The sequence below is a fragment of the Nicotiana sylvestris genome, chromosome 10 (assembly GCF_000393655.2).
Source record: "Nicotiana sylvestris chromosome 10, ASM39365v2, whole genome shotgun sequence".
In the NCBI taxonomy this organism is placed as follows: Eukaryota; Viridiplantae; Streptophyta; class Magnoliopsida; order Solanales; family Solanaceae; genus Nicotiana; species Nicotiana sylvestris.
In genome coordinates, this window is record NC_091066.1 from 148,331,406 (window position 1) to 148,355,841 (window position 24,436).

At 36.9% G+C, this 24,436-nt stretch overlaps 1 protein-coding gene across 1 annotated transcript; it reads right to left on the minus strand.

The window, feature by feature from the left end:
- Nucleotides 1-20,016: 20,016 nt before the first annotated feature.
- On the minus strand, nucleotides 20,017-22,434 carry LOC104230331 (uncharacterized). Its single transcript, XM_009783109.2, has 3 exons — nucleotides 21,786-22,434; nucleotides 21,024-21,578; nucleotides 20,017-20,520 (listed from the first exon to the last, which is right to left on the minus strand). The coding sequence occupies exons 1-3, from the start codon at nucleotides 22,249-22,251 to the stop codon at nucleotides 20,162-20,164; spliced, it is 1,380 nt and encodes a 459-aa protein (XP_009781411.1). The 5' UTR covers nucleotides 22,252-22,434; the 3' UTR covers nucleotides 20,017-20,161.
- Nucleotides 22,435-24,436: the final 2,002 nt, after the last annotated feature.

Sequence of the window (24,436 nt, forward strand, 5' to 3'; positions counted from 1 at the left end):
TTAGTCTAATTGAGGTTTGAGTAGAGTGGATGACTCTCGGAATGGTTCTGATGGGTTCAAGATTTACATGTAATAATTGGAGATTTTCAGGGTGTGTATTTGGAAAGAAACTAAGGTTTACATTGGCGGATGACAGGACTTGTGGCATTATCATTATGGATTCTACATACCAGTATCAGGAAAACGAAGGTAATGACTTTAGATTTGCAGAAGGTCTCTTCAGAGTGGGTATCTCGGCTGTGATACTTTTGGGGGTGCTTCAGAAAAATATAATGGTTTATGAGATTTAGGACGGTATAGTTTTATACTTGGGTCTCGTGTGGTGAGTCTGAGTTGAGGATTGCGGTATTATGGCGAGGAGAAGTATCAATTTGAAGGTAATCTAGAAGTAACTTGGATAAATAGGATAACTTAGTAGTAGGTCGGATTGGCGTGGTAAGAGATATGATTATTTCTTTGGGTGCTTATGAGGTAAAGGGTTTCTACAGGTGTTTCGTGGCAATGCTCTTGAGTTTTGGTGACCTGCGCAACTTGCTGTGTTAAAAGGATTCAATCCTGATGGTTCAGTTTTGTGCAAAGGGGATTCGTAGAGTTCTTGATGATTTCTACCACGATTAAAGATGTATATTTTCTACTGGTGTGAGGAGCATGTGATGTATAGTGATTTTCTTTTAAATGGGATCAAATGGAAAGTTCTTGGCTAGTTGAGTACGTAGTTGCTTATGGCTCGGAATGTATTATGAAGTCCTCATATTTGACATAGGATGGCATGGTATATGAGGTATGTTGTGTAGGGTTGAAATTGCATATGTAAGGTCACAGTTCAGTTCTGAAAGGAAGGTCATAAATTCTTAGGTAGCACGGGTAGTTTAAGATGATTAGGCAAATGATACTGCTAATTTGTGTGACTTAATGAGGGTATACATTTCAGAAAGGGCGATGTGTGTGAGTTATGGATACTTCATTGGTATTGCGGCACTCTCTTGTTTGATCGACTGCTGATATTCAAGTTTGCTTGGTGGTACAGAAGAATTATAGAAGTATTCCTTGTGGAATGATCGAGTATTAAAGGTGTGTTAGATATTCGGGCGGTGGAGTTGGGATCAGATATGGTGATTTGTGTGCTCTATGGACTGGGAGTTCTCATAAACAAGTTATTTTGTTGATGTGGACTGTAAGGATGTGGGCAAAGCTAGTCGGATTTTGTACATGCCATGATTCAGTCATTGTGAACTTTCGGGAGTTATTTATCTATTGTGGGTGACCGGAGTTGATTTGGGGTTCACTAATAGGCCAAACATAGATGTGTGTTCTGCACCGGGTCAGATTTGTCGACTCCGAACTGCTATTATTGAGGGATGCACCATTCGATTATTGTTGAGCTTATTCGTGTTCTGGAGTGATCTATGATGTTACTCTTCTGTCATACGAGGAGTTGTGATTCGTTGGTTATATGCACATATGATGTGGTTCAATTTGAGCTTTATAGCGGAATTTGAGCGAGGTGAGTATCTAGGTATTGCACGATTGATTGCGCATTGGGTATGTTCTTTCGGGCTGGTGTATTATTGCGTCAATTGCTTCTTCTTGGTTATGCTGATTTGCTCTTGATTCTAGACATCAAATTGCGCGTGGTTGCTGATTTTGAGCATGGTGACTTGAGGCATTCCGTGTGGATCAGTGTTGGGATAGGATCGCGCATTGTAGTGAAGTTATGTAGAGGTATAATCATTCGGGTTAGATTCGTGTGTTCTGGTCCTACGGTGTGTGATGAGTTCTTAGCATCGTGTTGTGGTGGTACTGGTAAGCTTTCAGTTCTGCTCTCTAATTTGATTCACTTTCCATGATTTGAGTACATTTGGACTGTGGCTTATAGGTGCACGGGTTGTGGTTTGAGATTTTATCAATGTGACACGTCACGAGAGTAGCCGTATTGTATGAGATGAGGTCATTGGGATCTCGAATGAATACTATAGGATTCAGTTCCAGCATGTTGGAAGGATAATAACGGGATTCAGTTTAGAAGTTTACTATAGTCCTTGCCAAAGGAGATGGAGCTTCATGAATAGTTGATCTGAGTAATGATTTTGCCTTTCTGCATGTTTCATCCATCATTGGCAGTATACGGAAGTGTTGGAATGAGGCTTTATGGGATGAGAGGTTCATTATCGATATTCGGTTGTTTTGAGCAACTGCTGTGATGAGAAGTTATTACTACGAGTGTTTGAGTTATGTGGTATATCATGTAATTACATCTAGGATTTCAGATATGGTTTGTTACAGCTTGTTCGGATTTATTCAAAGTATAGATGTGAGATTCTGATCTTATAAATAATTTCGGAATTGGAAATTTGGTTCTAAGGTTTATGGGCTTGGTTGGATTGCGGAATTTCAATATGTTGTGCTATCGGACCTATATGGGATGGGGCGAGGTGGGATCACCCCCAGGTATGTGCCTGGTAAGGTTATACAGCAATTTGTTGGCTTTTGGAACAACTCTGGACACGTTTGAGGACGAACATATATTTAAGTGCAGGAAGATATAACGATCTGATCGGTCGTTTTGAGTATTTGCACTTCGCTCGCTAGTTCTCGGGCATGACTAGTCGCGTATGATGTATTATGACTTATGTAAATCATCGGTTGTGGATTTCAGGTTAATCGAAATAGATATGGAAGAATAGTTCTCAGCTTGAAGCCTTAAATTTGAAAGGTTTGACCCAATCTTAACTTCTTAGTATTTGATATCGGATTTGGATTTTTTATGATTTGGTTAGCTCCATCTGGTGATTTTGGACTTATGAGCGGGTTCGGAATGTATTTTGGAGGTCCATGGTAGATTTAGGCTTGAATTGTCGAAATTGGAAATTTGGCATTTTCCGATCGGCAGTGAAAATCTTGATATCGGGGTCGGAATGGGATTCCTGAAATTGGAGTAGGTTCGTTATATCATTTATGATGTGTGTGCGTAATTCTAAGTCATTCGAATGAGGTTTGATAGGTTTTTAGAACGGTTGCGGAATTTGGAAGTTTGGAAACCCTTAGGCTTGAATCCGATGGTGATTTGATATTTTGATGTTGTTTTGAGTATCCCCAAGGTTGGAATAGGTTTGAATGATCTACGCGACTTGTTGGTGTGTTTGGTTGAGGCCCCGAAGGCCTCGGGATGGTTTTGAGTGGTTGACAGAAGGTTTAGAGTGGAATTGTTGCTGCAGGTTTTTACACCTTCTGTTGTTTCCTCACCGGCGGATAGGGGACCGCAGGTGCGATGATCGCAGAAGTGGAGAGCAACCGTAGATGCGAATTGTTGTCGCATGAGCGTAGGGATTTACCGCACCTGCTATCCCGTAGGTGCGATGCCTGGGGAGCAGGTGCGGAAGCTGGTAACTTAAGTTAAAATCGCAGGTGCGGTCATTTTTAATGCAGAAGCGGCCTGCAGGTGCGTGATATGGGCCGCAGGTGCGAAAGTGCTGGGAAGAATGTATAAAAAGGCCCCTTCGCGATTTTCAGTCATTTCTTCACCATTTTTGGTCGATTTTGGAGCTCCAAGCAGTAATTTCAAGGGGGAATCAAGTGTTTTCAGTGTGGTAAGCTACTTGGACCTTGTGTCTTATGTTTATAGCAATTATTCCCTTTCTTAATCATGGTATTAGTGGGAAAATTTGATAAAGAACTTGGGAAATTAGGGCTTGAAAGTGGAGAGTTTAAATTGGTGATTTGAGGGGCCATTTGAGGTCCGATTTTGATGTTCTTGGTATGTATATATAAACTCGTGAGAGGATAAGGAATCTAGTGTTGTAATTTTTATCAGATTTCGAGACGTGGGCTCGAGGTCGGGTTTGACCAATTTTAGAATTTTGAATCTAATTTGATAATTTTGGTGTGGGCTTTGTCCCTTTGTCTTGTATTGATGTTATGATTATGATCTTGGATAGATTCGGGTGATTTGAGGCCGAGTCGAGAGGTAAGGGCATCACGGTGTGGAGTTTCGTTTGGTTTGAGGTAAGTAATGATTATAAATCTTGTCCTAAGGGTATGAAATCCTGGGTTTCACTTCGTTTCACTATATTGAGGTGACGCACACGCTAGATAACGAGCGTGGGGGCGTGCACCGTTGGGGACTGTGACTTGGTCCGCCCCGTAGCGACTTTTAAGTTGCGTATTTGACTAGAAACTAGTTGATACACTTGTATTTTGAAAAATATTACTATGTTTTGGGCTCAATGCCATATTTGGGCCTCGTGCCAAGTTGTTTGGACCCTTAGGAGCTCTTCCTTATTATCTCCTCACTGTTTTGACTTAAGATTCTGTACTCAGTCATGTTATGTTTTTATTGATTTCATAACTCAGTATTTACTACTCCTTTGATGCATAAAAATGATATTTTGGGCCGCGCACCCTGTTTTACTGATAGCCCGAGTGGCTTGTGAGGTTGATGACTGAGAGAAGCCGAGGGCCTGATTGTGAGATTGATGACTGAGAGAGGCCAAGGGCCTGATTGTGAGGATTATATATTTATGGATCGGGCTGCGCGCCGCAGCGATATATATATATAGCGCTTTAGCTGTAGGAGTCCCTGGGAGTCTGACACCCCCAGTGAGTGCAGTCGACTATATATTTATGGATCGGGCTGCACGACGCAACAGTTATTATAAGGTACCTATTGAGCGTGACTAAGGAGAGTTGAGTCATGAGTGACTGAGAGGCTTGCCCGATGGGCTATATATACACGAATGATGCTTCTGCCCGAGGGGTTTGTTTTATGAAATTACTGTTTTCACTCCCCTTTATACTGAGCCTCTGTTTGAAAAATATTGAATAATTACTTTAAAGGATTTTCATTGAAACTAGAGTTTTACGAGATGTTCGGATTTAATTTACTGATTTGGCCTTGTTATCTTCACTGAGATCTTTATGTTATGAGATGTATATGAGCGACTGAGGGATCTACCTGAGGGGCTGTTTATGATTTATGTTTTGCCCGAGGGGCTGTATACGAACTATGTTTTGTTCGGGGGGCGGTTATGATTTTCAGCACTTTTACTCACTATTTTACCACTTGTTCGAACACTATTGAAAGATGTTTTAAAAGTTTTTTACGGAGACCGGATTTATTTGAAAGTATGTTGTGCTTGCTGAGTGTATCATGATGTGGATTTCAGTTGTTTCCTACTGCTCAATCTTTATTTACTTTTATTACTTACTGAGTTGGCGTACTCACATTACTCCCTGCACCTTGTGTATAGATTCAGACATTTCTGAACCCGATGGCGGGTGTTAATTACTCAGTGGCAGGTTCATCGGAGTTAGCAAGGTCGTTGCCTGACGATCGTAGCCCTGCTTTTCTCCCACCTTAATCTTCCTTAGTGTATTCCGTGATTTTCCTGGCCATGTTGGTCTTGATGTTTTCTGACAATTGTTGTAGATGCTCATGACTAGTGACACCCCGATGTCGGGTTTCCTTTCCGCATTGTTGTTTTGTCTTAACACTTTATGAAGGATTACTGCTAAATAACTTTGAATTTTATCTTAAGAATGAAAATATTGATTGAGTTTGGTAATGAGTCGGCTTGCCTAGTACTACGTTAGGCGCCATTACGACTGGGTTGGTTTTGGGTCGTGACACCCACAATCTGCTGGGCGCTAAAATCCACAGTTTATTTTTCTACTAGAACAATCTTCAGTAAAATACTCATAACTTTGTGTAGGAATGGTAGAATGACAAATGGTTTAAAGTGCCAGAACTATACTCAAATATCTTTAATTTGATATATAGTTCATAGCATAATTAGGGATGGCAAACGGTGCGGGGCGGTGTTGTTGCGGGGCACACCGCGAAGACTCCAACCCGCCCTGCCCCGCAAAACAAAATTTACTATTTTTAACCGCCCCACCTCGCATATTTTTTTTAATTTTTTTTTAATTTGGTACCTTTTAATAATATTTTGTAATTTCTTAAATCCATATTAGTACTTTGGTAAAATACTAATATTTTGTAATTTCTTTAATTTGGCTACTGAGTCAAATCTAAAGACCACCAAAATGGTTCGTTTCTTTCTCCAGTTTATTCCTTGTTAAATTAGAAGATATTCTATTCTAGATCCACAACATATCCATTTACATTTGTTAGATAAAATTAGTGTTGCTTCTCATTAGAGTTTTGGTCGTTTTTCCTCATTATACTTGTTTTATCTAGTGTTATTGCTCCATTTATGGCTCGTTTGGTTTGCTGTATAAAGAAGGCATAATTTGCCTTACTAATATAAATTTTATATAACTAATACATCATTTGATTTCCACTATAAAACTCTGATTTACTAATAATACCACAACTTAACGCAGAAATATGTATGTTACTTTATGTTTCTCAAAATTTAGGTTTTTATAAACGCGCAACCCGCCACCCGCCCCACCCCGCGTTAATTTTTTTAAAAAAGATTTAGGACCTGCCCCGCCCCGCAAATGCTGAAAACCGGCCTGCCCCGCCCCGCACCGTCCCATTTGTCATCCCTAAGCATAATTAGTAATACTTTTAGAAATATAATTATTTAAAGCTAGGTCATGTGCGAGTATGTTATCTTTCTTCTCTTAAATATTTCTGATTTGTTCCAAACTGCTTGTCCTCCCTTATAGATATCCATATAACCTTCTATACATAAAATCTAGATATTATAAACCTTCATAACTTTTCGAACACCTGTGCGTCCAACTTAGATACTTAACGAGGATATAATAGGTAGCAGTTTTTTTACGGGGCATTAAATTCTCCCTCTTCCCCTGTATGACATTTGTCCTTGTCGAACATAGACCTTCTTTGAACTGAGAGTGAAGGTTTAGGACTTCTTCCAATTACTTATATCCTTTAAGTCCTAAAATTTGGCAAACTCTTCAAGTTTTTTAAAAGTTGCAGCGGAGTTTTCTTGATGACTAGAACAACATAAATAATTTTCACTTGCCCATATATCATAGTGAAACACCTCGTACATTTAGCTACTTGATTTCACAATATACAACATTATGAGGTATTAATATGCACATCATATCACCCTCTCTAAGAATAAATATTATTCATTTGTTAGTATGGCTAGTGTTATAAACGCACCATGACCCATTAGGTAGCCTCTTTTATTGTGTTTTTCTTGTTTAAAAAAACTTGTGCCATTATTTCTACTTTTATATTCCCGCATTAATATGTCCATCATGCAAGCCTTAGTTGTATCGTGTTCCTTGAACCTTTCCCTCGGGGTTCATTCTCACATGATCAACTCACGCACTTACCTTTAAACTTGGATCTTTGCTCTATACACCCTATACATCTTTCTCTATCACGGAAATAAATTTGTTCCGGTCTCTAAGTTATCCTTTACGCAATGGGTCTCATAGCTAATCTATGACTAGCTTCCTCACAAGTAGAGAATATATCATATCTGTATACATAACGAATTATTCTCTCATGGTTTTTTAACCTCAAGTTGACTTGAACTCTTGCTTATGTATATCTTATCCAAACCCAAAAAAATTCAAGCAATGGAAAGGAATTGTATCTTAAATTCTTATGCAGATAATGCTTCACCTTTTGTTTATGATGAGGTTGTGACATCCTACCCCACTAATGATATTTTTCGCTTTGGATCTAATTATGTACTGTTTTAAAATACATTACTCAGGTCTAAGGCTTATTTATATATCCGATATTTCTCCTATGTTTTGTCAATGTAGAATTTTGCCTGGGGTGTCACATACACTTCCTTTACGGAAGGTTTGCCCCACTATCATTCAATATTACACGCGAAGTGACTCCGATATAATGAAGATCGGATATTAGCTCGATTGAAAAGAGAGAAGAGAAATGAACCAGAAGGTTCTAGAACAAAGGCTCCATTGGAGAGCAAATGAGCTGAAAAAATATTCTCTCTAATTTTATTGAATACAATGACATCTGTCTAATATATATACACTATGACTAACAGCTACCTTAATCAATCTTACCACTTCTGCTAATTCAAAAACAACCAGTCCCATAATTAGTTATAACTAACTTCCTAACTAATTTTCCTAACTAACCTACTGACTCACGTGATAGTCACGTGCTACTGCTTCTTTTTTTAACACTTCCCCTCAAGCTAGGTGGTGCAAATAGATTGAGCACTCTTAGCTTGCTCATCAAGTGCTCGTGTTGTGATCTCCCCAGTGAATTTATGAACAGGTCTGCTTCTTGATCCTGAGACATCACATACTTGGTTCTGACTATCCCTTGTTGAATCCTTTCTGTGATGAAGTGTAAGTCTATCTCTATATGCTTTGTATGCTCATGAAATATGGGATTTGCAGTAATTTGAATTGTTGCTTTGCTATCACAGTGAAGCTCCACCGGCAATTCAACTTCTGCCCCCAACTCTTTACAAAGTCCTGTCAACCATAAGATTTCTGCAACTCTTGCTGCCATGCTCCTGTATTCTGCCTTTGCTGAGCTTCTCGAGATTGTGCATTATTTCTTGGATTTACATGACACTAATGAATCTCCCAATTTCATCATATATCCTGTTACTAACCTTCTAGAAACTGGGCATGATGCCCAATCAGCATCACAAAAGGCTGTGGGCTTTATGGACTGTTTAGAGCTCATTAGCAACCCCAGTCCTGGAGCACCTTTAATATATCTAATGACTCTGACTGCAGCTTCTATGTGAGATTTCTTTGAACAATGCATGAACTGCATAACATATATCTGGTCTAATCATGGTAAAATATAGTTACTTCCCAACTGACCTTTGATATGGTCCGGAGTCTGCCATCATCTCATCTTTTTTCTTGTCATATGCTGTCATACTCCATAGTGGTGAATCTCTAGTTGCATTCCATTGGTTTGGTCACTGGTTTTGACCCTGCTAATCCAAGTTCATCAATTAACTCCATTGCAAACTTTCTTTGATTCATCAGTATTCCTTCTTTAGACCTTGCTATCTCAATCCCAAGGAAGAACTTCAATTCCCCCAACTCTTTGATTTTGAAATTACCCTACATTATGGATTTTGCCTTAGAGATCAGTCCTTGATTATTCTCAGCTATGAGAAGATCATATACATACACTAAGATGATCACTAGTTTTGTCTCTTGATTCATTGTGAACAAAGAGTAATCAAAGTAACTCTGCACAAAACATGAACTGAGTGGTGCCTCAATTAGTTTTAGGTTCCATTATCTTGAAGTTTGCTTTAGACCATACATGGATTTATGCAGCCTGCAGACTTTCTCCCCCTGGCTGGGAAATCCTTGAGGTAAACACATATAGACCTCTTCAGTGAGGTCTCCTTGTAGAAATGCATTATAAACATCCATCTGATGTAGATTCCAGTTGTTTGCTGCTGCAAAAGCTATAACCACTCTTACTATCACCATCTTTACTACATGAAAGAACAGTGGAGCTTTCGATCAAGATCTTCTCGTCTCACCCGTTTGGGCTCTCGCTCGAATCGGAACCTTTATGCGTTGGTACGCTTTCGACTCAATCTAATAGCCTACCTATCGGGCGCCAATAAAAGAGAAAGTTTTCGCATGGGCTCATCATCTGATGCAGAACCGAAAGAATGTTTCCTGGTAATCTAGCCCTTCTATTTGATTGTATCCTTTGGCTACTAGCCGTGCCTTATGCTTTATCTTGAACACCCACTTACATCCAATATGAGTCTTTCCTGTTGGTAAGTCTACCAAGGTCCAAGTTCCATTTTCCTTGAGTGCATTCAATTCTTGAGTCATAGCATCAATCTATTTGGGGTCTGATGCAGCTTCGTCATAATTCACAGGTTCCTTACCGCTAGTAATCTTGTACAAATAAGACTAGTATTTAGCTGATACTCTTTCATGGCTTAAAAAGCTTTGCATTGGATATTTGCAAAGCTGCTTGTTAGCTGATGTTGTTGATGAACCATTGCAGACATAATCCTGCATCCACACAGGCTCTTTAGCCGTCCTAGCTGATATTCTGAGTTGACTTTCTATAGGAGGAAATGTGCCTTGTTCTGAAGGAAGTGGTTACTGAGTTTGCATGTCTTCAAGGAGCAGGGAATGTGGTGATGAAGGTTATGTATCAGCAGCATGGTTATCTGCAACAGGTGGTGTTGCTGAGAAGGGTGTGTCATCATCTGGTGATCCCGCTGGTTCTAAGATATCTGTATTGTGAGGTGGCATTGCATCAGTAGTGACTATAGAGTCTAGCGCACCATTAGGGAAGAGTTGTAGCTTTCCATCCTTAAACAACGGGAATGGGAAGATATGTTCCACAAACTTGACATCCCTGCTAACAAAGAAAGAGTTAGTTAAAATGTTATATAGGCTATAACCCTTCTCGGAAGAATAGTATCCCATCAACACAGCTCCAATTGATCTATCTGCAAACTTGTCTCCTTCTCATACTCTCTTAACAAAACACACACCCTATAGTTCTCATATTCTGCAGAGATGGTGTTATTGCATACAACACCTCAAAGGATGACTTTCATAATAGCACTAATAGATGCAGTCTGTTTATCACATAAACATCTGCTTGTACATATTCCCCCAAAACTTGAGGGGCAAAAAACCTTGCAATCTGATGGCTCTAGCCACTTTCAATATGTGCCTTTGATTTCTTTCTACTACCCCACTTTATTGTGGAGTGTGGACACAAGAACTTTGGTGAATCATTACATAAGACTGAAACAAACCATTTCATTCAGAATTAAAAAATTCAGATTCATTATCACTCCTCAAAATTTTCACAGTCACATCAAATTGAGTCTTTATTAAGGCTAGGAATTGTCTCAAACATAAACCGCATCACTCTTAAGTCTCAGCAAGTAAATTCAGGTCATTATAACCATCTACTATAGTAAGAAAAAATCTATATCCACTATGAGTTTGTACTCTATATGAACCCCATACATCTACATGAATCAACTGAAAAAGTTTCCTTGATCTCTTTATACTCTTAGGGAAAGGCAATCTGTGTTGTCTAGCCAAAAGACAAATTGTGCATTCCTTTATTCCATCAGTACTAGCTTTGAGCTTCATGTTTAGAATCTATTTCACCACTCTATATGGAGCATGCCCAAGCCTTCTATACCATACTTTCAAGTCCTCCTCTTGCATAGAATGATCCTAAAGGTGTACAACTGCAACCCTGGCTTCAAGTTTCTGATGCTGCAAGTTGTACAAACCTTCCAACTCCTTACCAATATCCTTCACCTTCCCACTGTTAAGGTCATGCATTATCCAAAAATTATGATAAAAGGATATAAAGCATCTTAAGTTCCTTGTAAGCTTGGACACAGATAGCAAATTATGTTTAAAGTTTGGAATCTATAGAACATTCTTAACAACACTGTTTTCACTAATTCTACTCTCTCATGTACATTCAACATCAAATGAATTTCCATCAGGTAAGTATAACTTTGGTGCATTGCCTAAAATACCGTGTTTATCTTGTCAAGCAACGCTCTAGTGTAAACTATATGATTAGTTGTACTAGAGTCTACTAAACCAATTCTCATTTTTAACTGTTTCATTTGTGACAAAAGTCTTTGTTGTACCTGCAAAGGCTTTTGTGTTTTCACCTGTGTCCTTATTGATCAACTTCAAAATCTGGTCGTATTGCTCCTGAGTGAACATGATTGGCATTCCTTGTGCTAGATTGACAGTAAGTGTGTTCATCATCTGTTGTCCTTCTTGTGAAGCTATATTGGCCATCTGCTTTGTCATTGACTGTTGTCCCTCTTGTATAGTTGCATTAGCAATAGGTCTTTGAGGAAAACCTGTTGCTTTCATCCTCATTTTGAAGTCAGTTGGATATCCATGTAATTTGAATCAAGTGTCTCTTGTGTGCCCTATATAGTTATAGCAGTCACAGAACAGATTCCCTCTCCTGGGCTTATAGTTATTTTCTGAGTTCATTCCTTTGTTGGTGAACATGTTGTTCCATCTGCTATGTCTACAGTCCGGGAAAACTTTCCTAAAGCTCTTTGGCTTTCTTCAGAGACTATCATAGAATAAGCTTTGTTGACTGTGGGCACGGGACTCATCATCAAAATCTAGTTTCTAGGTTGGCTATACATCTCATTTAGCCCCATTAGGAACTGCAACAACCTTTGGTACTCAAAATATTCGAAATAGTTCTTAGATTCTGGGCAATCACACCCAGGGCAAGGCATCAAGGCATCATATTCCTCCCAAAGGTCTGTTAACTTAGAGAAATATGCAACCACTGAGGAAATTCCCTATGACGAAGTAGCAGTTTCTTTGTACAAGAAGAAGATACGAGATCCATCGACTTTATCATACTTATCCTTCAAATCTGTCCAAACTTTATGAGCACTAGGTTTATATACAATTCCACTAAGTAACTTCTTACTTACAGCATTCATAATCCATGACTAAACTATCGCATTACATTTCTCCCAAAGTTCAAGCAAGGGTCGATCAAATTTGTCCTTAGTACATCGGCCATCAACAAAATCTAGCTTACTCTTACCAATTAGTCATATTTTCATAGATCTACTCCATAATGCATAATTTTCAGTCCCAGTCAGTTGAATAGTAATCAAGGAACTACCTGGAGTGTTGCAAGGCTGTAGATACAAAGGATGATGATGATCTACATTCATTTTTTGTGCTCGTTCCAGTTGAAGTTTCTTCTCCAATTTCCATAGCTGATATATTCAGTTGAATGAACTCTTCTCTTCAATGAATTACAGACTCGCTAATAGCAAATCAAAAAAAATAAAACCTAGGTTAATCGATCGAGAAAAGCTCGAACAATCAGCAACAAAACAACTCTGCAAAGAAACAGAGGATATCAATCACATCGAGCATGTATCTAGCTCCCGTGCTCTGATACTATGATGAAAATCGAATATTAGCTCGATTGAAAAGAGTGAAGAGAAATGAACCAGAAGGTTCTAGAACAAAGGCTCCAATGGAGAGCAAATGAGCTAAAAATTATTCTCTCTAATCTGATTGAATGCAATGACATCTGTCTAATATATATACACTATGACTAACAATTAGCCTAATCAATCTTATCACTTCTGTTAATTCATTAACAACCAATCCCATAATTAGTTATAACTAACTTCCTAACTAATTTTCCTAACTAACCCACTGACTCACGTGATAGTCACGTGCTACTGCTTCTTTCATCAATACACGATATCATATATAACATCTCAGCTCACTGATGATATTTGTTCGTTTCGGTTCTAGGCATGTACGACTTTAGAATGCGTCACTAAGGTCTAAAACTTATTTACTTGTATACCCAATATCTTTCATGTATTTTATCGATGAGGGATTTGCCTAGAGTATCACACTTGTGTTAGAGAACTTGAGACCAAATTACGTAGAGCGGGTAAAAAGTCACACACTAGATAAAACTAAAATTTATAGCGATAACAAGTTAAGTACCCACTCTAAGATAAATTTTTACTAACACATTCTTTGAACGATCTGATTTAAAAGAACTAAAATAAAGAAACGAAAGTAAATGAGCTAGATTTATATAATCACTTTTCAATTGCTTGTTATTGATTACTAATATTATTCTAGTAATGTCCTAATAAGACGAAGGGGCAAGTGCGCAAATAGTCATTTTCAGGGATGCTATCTAGAGATTAGCCAATACTTGTTTTGTCCGATAATTTTAAACTAAAATTCTTAATTTCAGAATAATTCGGGACACTTTTATACCGAAAAGTTGAACTAAAATATGAAAAATTCAGAACATATTGACTAATTCCTAAACAGCAGTCCTTTAGAGTGGCTATCTTTTGTAATTTCTACTAAGACAGAATCCGAAATCCAGTTCGTTAAGTGGCACAGATAGCCCAACTTTGTACATGCATTTACTGATTGCAAGCCCAGGACACTGGTTTTATGGGCTGGCCTTTTAGTTATCATGATAACACAAATTTCTAAGAAGAGATTAATATTTTATTAATGAAAAATTAAACAGAGAATTACATCAATAGTTGCATTCCCTCTAATATATACTATTGAAAGAGAAAAAGGGCTTAAGCATGTTTAGTTGCATCTCCAAATGAAATGCTAGAGGTTGGAGTCTCTAAATTAAGTCCTAATTGGTAAGTCCCTAGGTCCTATGTTCTTTCTTTCAATCCAATTCGACAAAATAGCTAGCAATATTTGATTAGAGTATTATTATTTTTAGCTCGCACCAATAACTATTTATATTCGTTAACTGGAAAAATTATAAAATTTGTATGACTTTGTACATAACATACAATATATATATATATAAAATATATTTTTTCGACTATTATTTCGAGAGCGACTATACAGTATGATTGTCCCTATTTTTTTTAAACATAAGGCTAAGATAGAAGTCCATTGCGGATAGAAATGGTAATCTTTTCTACTTACGGGAAGAGAAGAATCTTTCAACCTTGAATCTAACCAATTATGAATCTAATTAACCACAAAATTTATTGGGCACCCTTAAATCTTTATCTGAATTGCTTCTTATGTCGTCAAAGTGTCTATGTGGTACCGGTTCATAAATAAGAGTGCGGATTGGATTGTCCACTTGTATATCCCAATTATTCTTTGTTTACTTCAAATATTTGAATTAATGTTTTTCTAGTATAACTTTAACTAATTTAACATATATTGTTATATAACAAAGTACATATGTTTGTGTGTGTGCATACATATTATGTGTGGGTACATATATGTATTATATTTCTTAAGCTCTTTTTTTTTCAAGAAATTAAATAAAAATTCGCCGAACTATGTTTTCTTGAGTTATTTCTACTAAAAATGTTAACTTTTTGTTAGATTTCCAAATTTAGTTTTTTCAATCTTTTAAAAACACAAAAATAGTATACTGTATTTGAAAGTTTTGAATTTTTGAAAAATTTATAAAAACTTAACTTGGAAATATTAGAAAAGGGGTTTCTTTCAGAAACAACTTAAACAATTACTTTTTACAAAAAACAACCAAAAACTGAGTTTGCAAACTCAATTTTCGCAAAATTTCAAACTAGTGCCACCTTAATTTCTGCCTTTAAAAAGATTAAAAAGATAGTTTCTTGGAACAATTTTGGTGGGCACTTGGACATAAGACTGATGAAATTTTGAAAAAAGTAAAAAACAATTCAAGTGAAAATGTGCCACGACCCAAAACTCAACCCGTCGTGATGGCGTCTATCGGGAACTAGGCCAGCCTCAACTCAACATAATCCAAAACCACAACACTAAAATTGGAACCATTTGCGGAAAACTTTTATCGTTTAGAAATAACTGTTTAAAACATAAAATAAAATTCATAATACGATACAACCAGCCCAAAACCAAGGTTGATTACTATGTACATGAGCGTCTAGAGAAATAGCATAGTCTATTACAATGTTTACTGAATACAACTGAAACGCTACTAGAATATAGAAGGAGGGTCAAGGCCTGCGAACGCCATGCAAATACCTCAACAATCTCCAAAGCCTGCAACCTCGATCAATAACTGCCACTGGAACCGAAAGTACCTGGATCTGCACACATGGTGCAGGGGGTAACGTGAGTACACCAACTTAGTAAGTAACAAGTCCAAATTTTGGACTGAAGGGTAGTAACGAACTCAACCTCATCAGAGATAACAGAAATAACGTACTGAAATGTAGGCATGCTTTCAATTAACTAAGTAACTCGAAATAGTAAAAACAAAACAGGTGAGAACATGGTAAAGAAATATAACTCTGCTACATCTACATGCCAATGCACATGTTGTATGTAATGCACTGTGCTGAGTGCATCATGTGCCCCCAATCTCATATGCTCGTCCACTCAGTAGTGCATATGGCCCATACGGCCCAAGAAAGATCCATCCCGGAATATATACATCTTTGACAGCAGTCACTCAGTACTGAGGAAGGGGTAATCCAGCCCTATGAAGAAGACCCATCTCCAAATAATGACAATAACCTCACAACCACTCGGTATTGTATATGGCTCACACGACCCAGGGAAGATCCATCCCGGAATATATATATGACTGACTATCAGTCTCCAGCACCGAGGAAAACAGGCCAGTCCAGCCTCTTGGAGAAGATCCATCCCTAAATATAATCAACCGCGCTCACTCGGGGTGTGTGACAGACTCCGGAAGGGCTCCTTCAGCCCAAGCGCTATCTTAATCATCAACATAACCGTTGTGCCGTGCAGTCCGACCCAATAACTATCACTCATAATTAGGCTCTCGGTCTCACTCTGTCATCACTCTCCAGGCTTTCCCACGGGCTCACAATGCCATGAAAATTAGCCTGGAATAATGATATTATATGCAAATAAATAACAACTGAGACTGATATGTGATATGAAATGCATGAATATAACCGAGTACGAAATATCAATGAAATCAGTGAGATGACAACAAGAAATGACCACTAGGGGTCTCAACACTATTGGCATAAAGCCCTAGCATGATAACTAGCATGATTTCCAGTCCATTTACTTCATCACATGAAGAAACACATATATCAATAAGAGAAAATCACTATTCGGTGTCATGGGATGAACGAGGTCACAATTCTCGCGGTGCACGCCCGCACGCCCGCATGCCCATCACTTGGCATGTGCATTACCTCAATGTTAATCACATATCACATAGTTCAGGGTTTCGAACCCTCAAAACCAAGTTTGAAAGCATTACTTACCTCAACCAAGCCAAAATCCTACTACGCGATGCCTTTGCCCCTCAAATCAACCTCTAGATGCTCCGAATCTAGCCATAAACAATTCGATACAATCAACACGAGCTAAAGAAATTAATCCCATAAGAAAATACTAAGCTTTAGGCCAAAAGTCAAAGGTCAACTCAAAAGTTGGGCCCCGGGTCCATGTCTCGAAATCCGATCAAAGTCACAAAATCCGATAACTCATTCGATTACGAGACTAATCATCTTAGTTTCACTCAATTTCGACTTTAAAACGGCTTCTAAATCCCAACAATTCATTTTATGGAATTCCACAAATTTTCTCCCAAATTCCATCCCAAATTATAAATCAAATGATGAAATCAATGATAAATTCATGATTATTAGCCAAAATCGAGTTAGAATTACTTACCCCAATGATTTCCTTGAAAAACTCCCGAAAATTTGCCTCAAACCGAGCTCCTAAAGTCTAAGATGTGAAATAAAACCCTAAACCTCACTTATATAGTGCCATTTCAGCTAAACCCTAAGCCCTAAGCCTTATGGTCCGCATAAAATCCACCGCGGACACATACCTGACCCCTTTCCTTTCCACGGTCCGTGAACTTCCCCCCGCTGCCGCACTTCTTCTACCGCGGTCGCACCTCCAAGATCCGAGACCTGCAACTTTCCAACACCAGATATCAGATATTTCCAACTTTCAAATCCAAATAGTGATCCGATAACCACCCGAAACTCATTCGAGGCCCTCGGGACCTCGACCAAACATACCAACACATCCCATAACATCATTCGAACTTCGTTGAACCTAAACAATATCAAAACATCAAGTTACTCTCAGATTCAAGCCTAAGAACTTCTAAGTTTTCAAATTCCACAAACGATGCCGAGTTTATCAAATCACATACGAATGACCTCAAATTTTATCCGCAAGTTAGAAATGACACTACAAACCTAATCTAACTTTCGAAATTCTATTTCGCCCCTGATATCAATTTTTTTCAATACCTGCCGAAATCGCCGAATTTTCAACTTTCGCCAATTCATGCCTAATTCTACCAAAGACCTCCAAATCACATTCCGGACGCTCTCCTAAGTCCAAAATCACCAAAGGAGCTAACAGAACCATCAAAATTCAAATGGTTGAGGCCATTTACTCATCAGTGAACATCCCGTCAACTTTTCCAACTTAAGCCTTCTCAAAAGAGACTAAGTGTCTCAATTCTCTCCAAAACCACTCCGAACCCGAACCAACTAACGTGATACGATAAAATACAGCTGAAGAACACAAAAGAAAACAGAAATGGGGAAAACGAGGTTATAACTCATGAAACGATCGGTTGGGTCGTTACAAAAGGGTATTTGAAATTAGAGTTCTGACAATTTGGAATTATTTTTGAATTTTTGTGAGTAATTTGAATTTAAAATTTTGTATAATAGCATTTTGAAGTTTTTCAAATTTTAGAAAATTCTGAAATTTCAATTGAAATTTAAATATTTTATAGCCAAACACTGATTTCGAAAAAAAGTAAAAATATTTTATGGCCAAACGGGGCCGTATATGATGTTCCTTTATTTTTATTATTTTATTTAGTGTTCTGTTCCCTCTATTCCTTGTGTTTAAATTGATGTTGTAGTACCACAACACAGTTGCTTTTGGGTAAACACAAGAGCTCCCGTGTGTATGTAAGAAAGATGATTAGGTCAGCCAAAGCATGTGTGTCAACTATCATTTGTAACAGAAAGTTGAGACATGCACATATTGCAATCGGGTATTTGATGAGGCCATCTCTCTGTCACTGGTCCACCAAATTTTATGCGTATAACAGGGAAACTAGTTCTCTACATGTCCCCTCCTTTTCACTTTTTCACTTTTCATTTATTTTTTTGGAAAGGAGTTGGTTGTAGTATTAATTTTTGTATAACCATTCGGTATCCGGTAGTCAAGGAAAGTGGTCATTTGAACACCATTCGTCAAAAAATTATATTGTATATATAGGTTAAATATAGTACTTTCTATATCTATAAAATTAAATCTTAAATATTCATAGCAAAATTTCTAACTTTGTCATTGCTGATATTCGAGACACACTGATTCAACTAACTTTTTGGAGGGCAGTTGGCTGTAGTATAATTTTTTTTTATAATCTTCGGTATCCGGTAGTTCAAGAAAAATGATCAATTGAACACCCTTTGTCAAAAAACTATATTGTATAAGGCAATCCACTACACTAAGTTGTCGATATGCGTGGAGGTCCAGGTAAGGGTTGGACTACAAGAATCTATTGTATGCAGTCTTATTCTGTATTTCTAAAAGAGGCGATTTCTACGGCGACCTCATGATTACATGACATCAACTTTACCAGTTATGGCAAGGGGAGCCCTTGCCACTGTAGATATTCAATACACACTGATTCGACTAATACAATTTCGTATTGCGTGGTACTTTAGTCTATGATGAGAAGGGGGTGTAGGAAGAGGGAATTGTCTTGTAATGAACTGTTGGAACAGTTCCAAATAAGCATTCTCATGTTTGGTGACATGAAGATTCTGCTGAGGCCAAAGGATGTAAAACAGTTACCATAATTGAATGCAGAAAATAGCAAGTTAAAAAGTTTGGTATTTCAAGACCTGAATTTTCTGCCTGTTTTTTGCAGGCTCATGAGAAAAGGATGTCTTCCTTTTTCCCAATTCTTTTGCTTTGTCCTTTTTTTGCCCCTCCCACACACGAAGTTTGTTTGCTTTTCCTACTGCCTTTGCCAAAAATTATGAACTTCACTGTTGTCACACAGTTTAACACTATTTCATCATATGATGGAATTAAAATTAAAGTAAGAAATGACAACACCTTTTGTTAACAGATTCGCACAAAAAAAAAGCCGTTCGGTACACTAAACTCCTACTATGAACGAGATCCAAAAATAGGTTGGACCACAAACAGCGGCGAAACTAGAAATTTCATTTAGGCGTTCAAACTTGAAATAATTTAAAAAAAAATCCCCAATAAAGAGTATATAATATATATTATTTATCATTAAAATTTAATATTTTACCTATTTATACGATATAATTTCCAACAAAGAATGATCAAATGACCACCCTTAAGGTTATGGTACATTCACCCCTGATCACAAGGGTCTATTGTACACAGCTTTACGATGCAATAATATTTCCACGATTCGAACATGTAACCACTGACATCAAATTTACCGATCATACAAAGCTCACATCTAATAACAGTTGTGCAGGCTGGAGTTTTATAGACAATAGAGACTTCCTTAGGACTTTTTATCCTTTTTGATATTTCAGTGTCACATTGACATAATATAACTGAAAGAAACCTCCCAATACAACTACTACTGGTTACATGCTAATACTGTTACCATTTCATAGGACTCAAATGGGGGACCTTTTTTTTGGTGTTTTTTCAACAACCATTTTCAGCTTTCTTAAAACAAAACATTATTTCAAGTGGCTCCTACTCCAAGAAAGTCTATAAATGGAGGGGGTGGTGCAATTGTTTCACACTGATCACACTGGCTATTATTATCACTGCTACTGTTGCTGCTTGTTCGTCTGTCCTCTTTTACTGTTACTTGTGATGGAGTTTGTGCTCTTGCTGTTGTGACATTTGAGAAGTTGGAATAAGGAAACTGCAAGTATTGTGATTGTTGCATACTATTCATCATCATCAATGAATTAGATGGAGTAAGAGAGTGGTGGTGATGACTAATTATGTTGTGTGATATATTTGATGCTTCCCTTTGCCTTTCCCAAGATCTGCCTTGCTGGTTTAGAATATTCATCTCCTCATTTCCACATTGACCTTCACAAAACAAGAAATCAAGAATCATACTAACCATTTAAAAGTAATTCTCTTTTGTTAGTAGACACACATATTATATGAACATAATGAAACATTATTAGTAAATCAATGTTTGTTTTACAAGTGGTATAATGCCAAGAATTTCACACAACTAACTCTTTTTCCTTAAAATTTATGTCTAAACACATTTTCAAACATTTTTGCTTTTATTCTTTCAATTCTAACCAAAAATATTGTCCGAATGGAAAAAGTGGTAGTAGGCACACATATTATTTGAAAATAATGAAACATTATTAGTAAATCAATGTTTGTTTTACAAGTGGTATAATGTCAAGAATTTCACACAACTAACTCTTTTTCCGTAAAATTCATGTCTAAACACATTTTCAAACATTTTTGCTTTCATTCTTTCAATTCTAACCAAAAATATTGTCCAAATGGAAAAAGTGGTGAAGAAAAGGAGACATAATATGAAACAATGGCTAAAAGTGAAAGAAACATACCAGGTAAAGTGTCAAAGGGAGCACAAAATGGTGAGTAAGAAGAAAGGAGAGGGACATTGGTTTTAGTGCTAGGAATTGCTTCTCCAACAGAAGCAGCCCAGTGGGGTGAACCATTTGGTCCATAAACAAACCAACCATTTGGACCATCATTATTAATTTTCAAACTGCCAAAAGGGTTTGCAGAATTTTGGCCAACACTGATAATTGGTGTTTGTGTTTCTCCTTTCATGGCTACTTCTGCAACTTCTTTACTACTACTGACAAATAAGCTTGAATTTGAATCTTCTTCTAGTGTTGTTCTTCTGTAAACAAATTGGCCCATTTTTCTCCTTCTGTGAGCACTTGATTGTTCTCTATATTTTCTAGCCATTATTACATGCCAATGGTTTTTCACTGCATTATCTGTTCTTCCTGGAAATAACCTTGCAATCATAGCCCATTTATTACCGTACAATCTATGTGCTGCCATTAGTCTTTCCTCTTCCTCTTCTGTAAATGCTCTTCTGTTGATTCTTGGATCCAACTGATTAAACCATCTTAATCTACAGCTTTTCCCTTCACATTCACAACAAACTAAACATTAAAAAACAAAGGACAACAACCGCAACAATAAATACAGTGAAATTTCATAAGTAAGGTCTACGGACGATTATGCGTACGCAGACCTAGAGAGCCTCGGCTCAATAACTGTGAAAAAAATTAAAACATAAAAAGGCAAAGAAAGAATCTTGAATTTTTTCTAAAAGATGGAGAATTTTTTACCTGATCTTCCTTCTAGTTTTTCTGCTATAAGATTCCAATTCTGAGGGCCATAAATAGCAACAAGTTCTTTGAGTTTTGCATCTTCAGCAGGTCTCCAATGACCTCTAGCACAAAGTTTTGACTGTCCACTCTCTGTAATTTCCTTGCCAATATTACTACTACTGTTAAAAATAGTACTACTATGCATGGTAATTTGTTTCTCTTCATTGAAACAAGAAGCATTTAGATCAATGGTTTCATTATTTTCTTCACTAGTTTCTGCTTCATCTAAACTCTGAGAAAAAGCTTCTTTATTCAAGAACTGAAAATCCCAAGAACCCCTTGTTTTACTACTCTCATTATCATGACTTGTTATACTATAATTTTTGGGAGTAATGGAAAGTGAATTCATATCAGCAAAAAACATCCCCATTGAAGTAGAACTCATAGGAGAACAAGAAGAAGAAGTAGATGATGATAATGACATGAGATTTTGTGCTAAAGCTTTGATCTTGACAACATTTTTTTTGAAGAATAAAACTGTTAGTAGCAAGAAAAGAGAAACAGCAAAAGTGTTTTTTTTTCTAACAGAAAATCCTCAATCCCAACTCATATCACACGCCCACTTAGTGTGTGTGTGTGTGTATTTTGACAAGAGAAACACATAACAAACCTGATGCTAACTGATCCCAAAAAGTTACCCTACTCTTTATATAAACTCATCAAAGGCTTTACTTGAAGAAATAGTACGTTTTTTTTTAATGCCTAAAGCATTATTACTGCAGCATGTATAAAATAAGTAAAATTAAAACGTTTGATTTGTCTATTTTATTCATAAGTGGACATTATAGATTAATTAGTTTTGGCTAGATTTTTAATCTCTCTGTTCCAATTTATGTGAATCTATTTGATTGGGCACGGAGTTTAAGAAAAAATAAGACTTTTGGAATTTGTGGTTCTAAACAAGTTAAAAAAGAGTCCAGAGTATTTGTGTGATTATAAAAGCTTCTCATTAAGGGTAGAATTGTAAGTTTAAGATAAATTATTTTCAAATTTAAAAAGGGGTCATTCTTTTTGGAGCGAACCAAAAAGGAAATAGGTTCACATAAACTGAAACGGAGTGAGTATATGGAAACGGCCTAAAGAATGTTTTATTAAAAATATAATATACTTTGAATAATAGCTTAAATTGTTAGATAATAGCTTAATATGTTTAAAAAAGATATGGTCACACAACTCAATAGTATCAGAATATATACAGATCCTAGGTTTTCATAGAGAAGATATAATTGAGTGAACAAAAGTATTTTTTATTTAATAGTTTAAATTTTTAAATAAAGACACATAGCAAATGCTCAGCAATTATTGGCACAAATCTCGTAACTTTACAAGAGAAATTTTGTTTTTATTAAAAAGGAAATGGAAAGTCAAAAACATGTCACCTGCACGTGTGAAAGTGAGTCAGAATTTTCTAAATATTTTTTCTTGGGATTTTATCCCTTAATTTTTACTATCAATCTTGTCATACCGGGACGGGGGGGGGGGTGCATAGGTGGAGGTAGGGTTTTAGGCTGTATCACTCGATGCTGACATGAAAGAAGCATATGGGGTTGATAGCTGCTAACCTGGTTTTGGTACAGGGGTCTAAGACACATCAGTGGTGAAAACGAAGCTTTGTCACCCCCCCTCCCCCCCCATCTCTCCAGCTATACTCCAACTCAAACTAGTCAAAACTTCCAGCTCAATCTATATACACTCTATCCTTGAAAAACTTTTATATATATATATATATATATATATATATATAGATAATGTAAAACTTTTTGAGATCGTACGGTAGGATGTATATACTAGGGGAAATAATACATGTATTAATTGGAGGGAAGTTTTGACGTAACTCGTAAAGTTGTTGTCATGTGTTCAAGAGGTTGCGGATCCGAGTTGTGGAAATAACCTCTTGCAGAAATGCAGGGCAAGACTGCGTACAATAGACCCTTATGATCTGGCCCTTCCTAAACCTCCCGCATAGCGAGAGCTTAGTGTATCGGGCTATTTTTTTAATACATGTATTAACTGTGGTATTATTACTCCTTTGTTTAGTTGTATTTTTCAACTTATGTATAACTACTACATTATGTATAACTAATACATATTAGTTATACACCATATTCAATACTATTCTTATATATAACAAACAGAGGCGGAGACATGATTTCAAACTTATGGGTTCGAGATCGTAACTCTTTTAAGTTATTGAGTTCTAAGTTAATAATTTTTTTCATATTTAATAAAAATTACAAGAGAAATTCATGATTTGAACCAAAGCTATTGGGTTCGGGCCGAAGCCGTAACCGACACTGTAGCTCTGCCTCTGATAACAAACTATAGCATTAGCAATACCACAATTTTTAATAAATGGATAAGTATGTATAAAGACAGAACTATCCTTTCAAAGCCTTTTCCAAATTCTTTCAAACGTTTTTAGAGGGTATATTTGTAAGCAAATAAATTTTTGAAAAATAATTATGCAACACATATTTTTTTAATACATCAAACCAATCGATAAGAAATAATTCTAGCATAATTAATTACAAAATTACTAATTCCAATATTATTAATACACTTTATTTAGTGATATTCCTATACACCCTGCCAAATGACCTCATAAGGGA

Coding starts and splice junctions, on each gene's coding strand:
- LOC104230331 (XM_009783109.2), bottom strand. CDS start 22,251: ATGTCATTATCATCATCTACTTCTTCTTCTTGTTCTCCTATGAGTTCT. Junction 21,579..21,785: donor AAAACTAGAAGGAAGATCAG/GTAAAAAATTCT, acceptor GTGAATGTGAAG/GGAAAAGCTGTAGATTAAGA. Junction 20,521..21,023: donor TCCCTTTGACACTTTACCTG/GTATGTTTCTTT, acceptor TGTTTTGTGAAG/GTCAATGTGGAAATGAGGAG.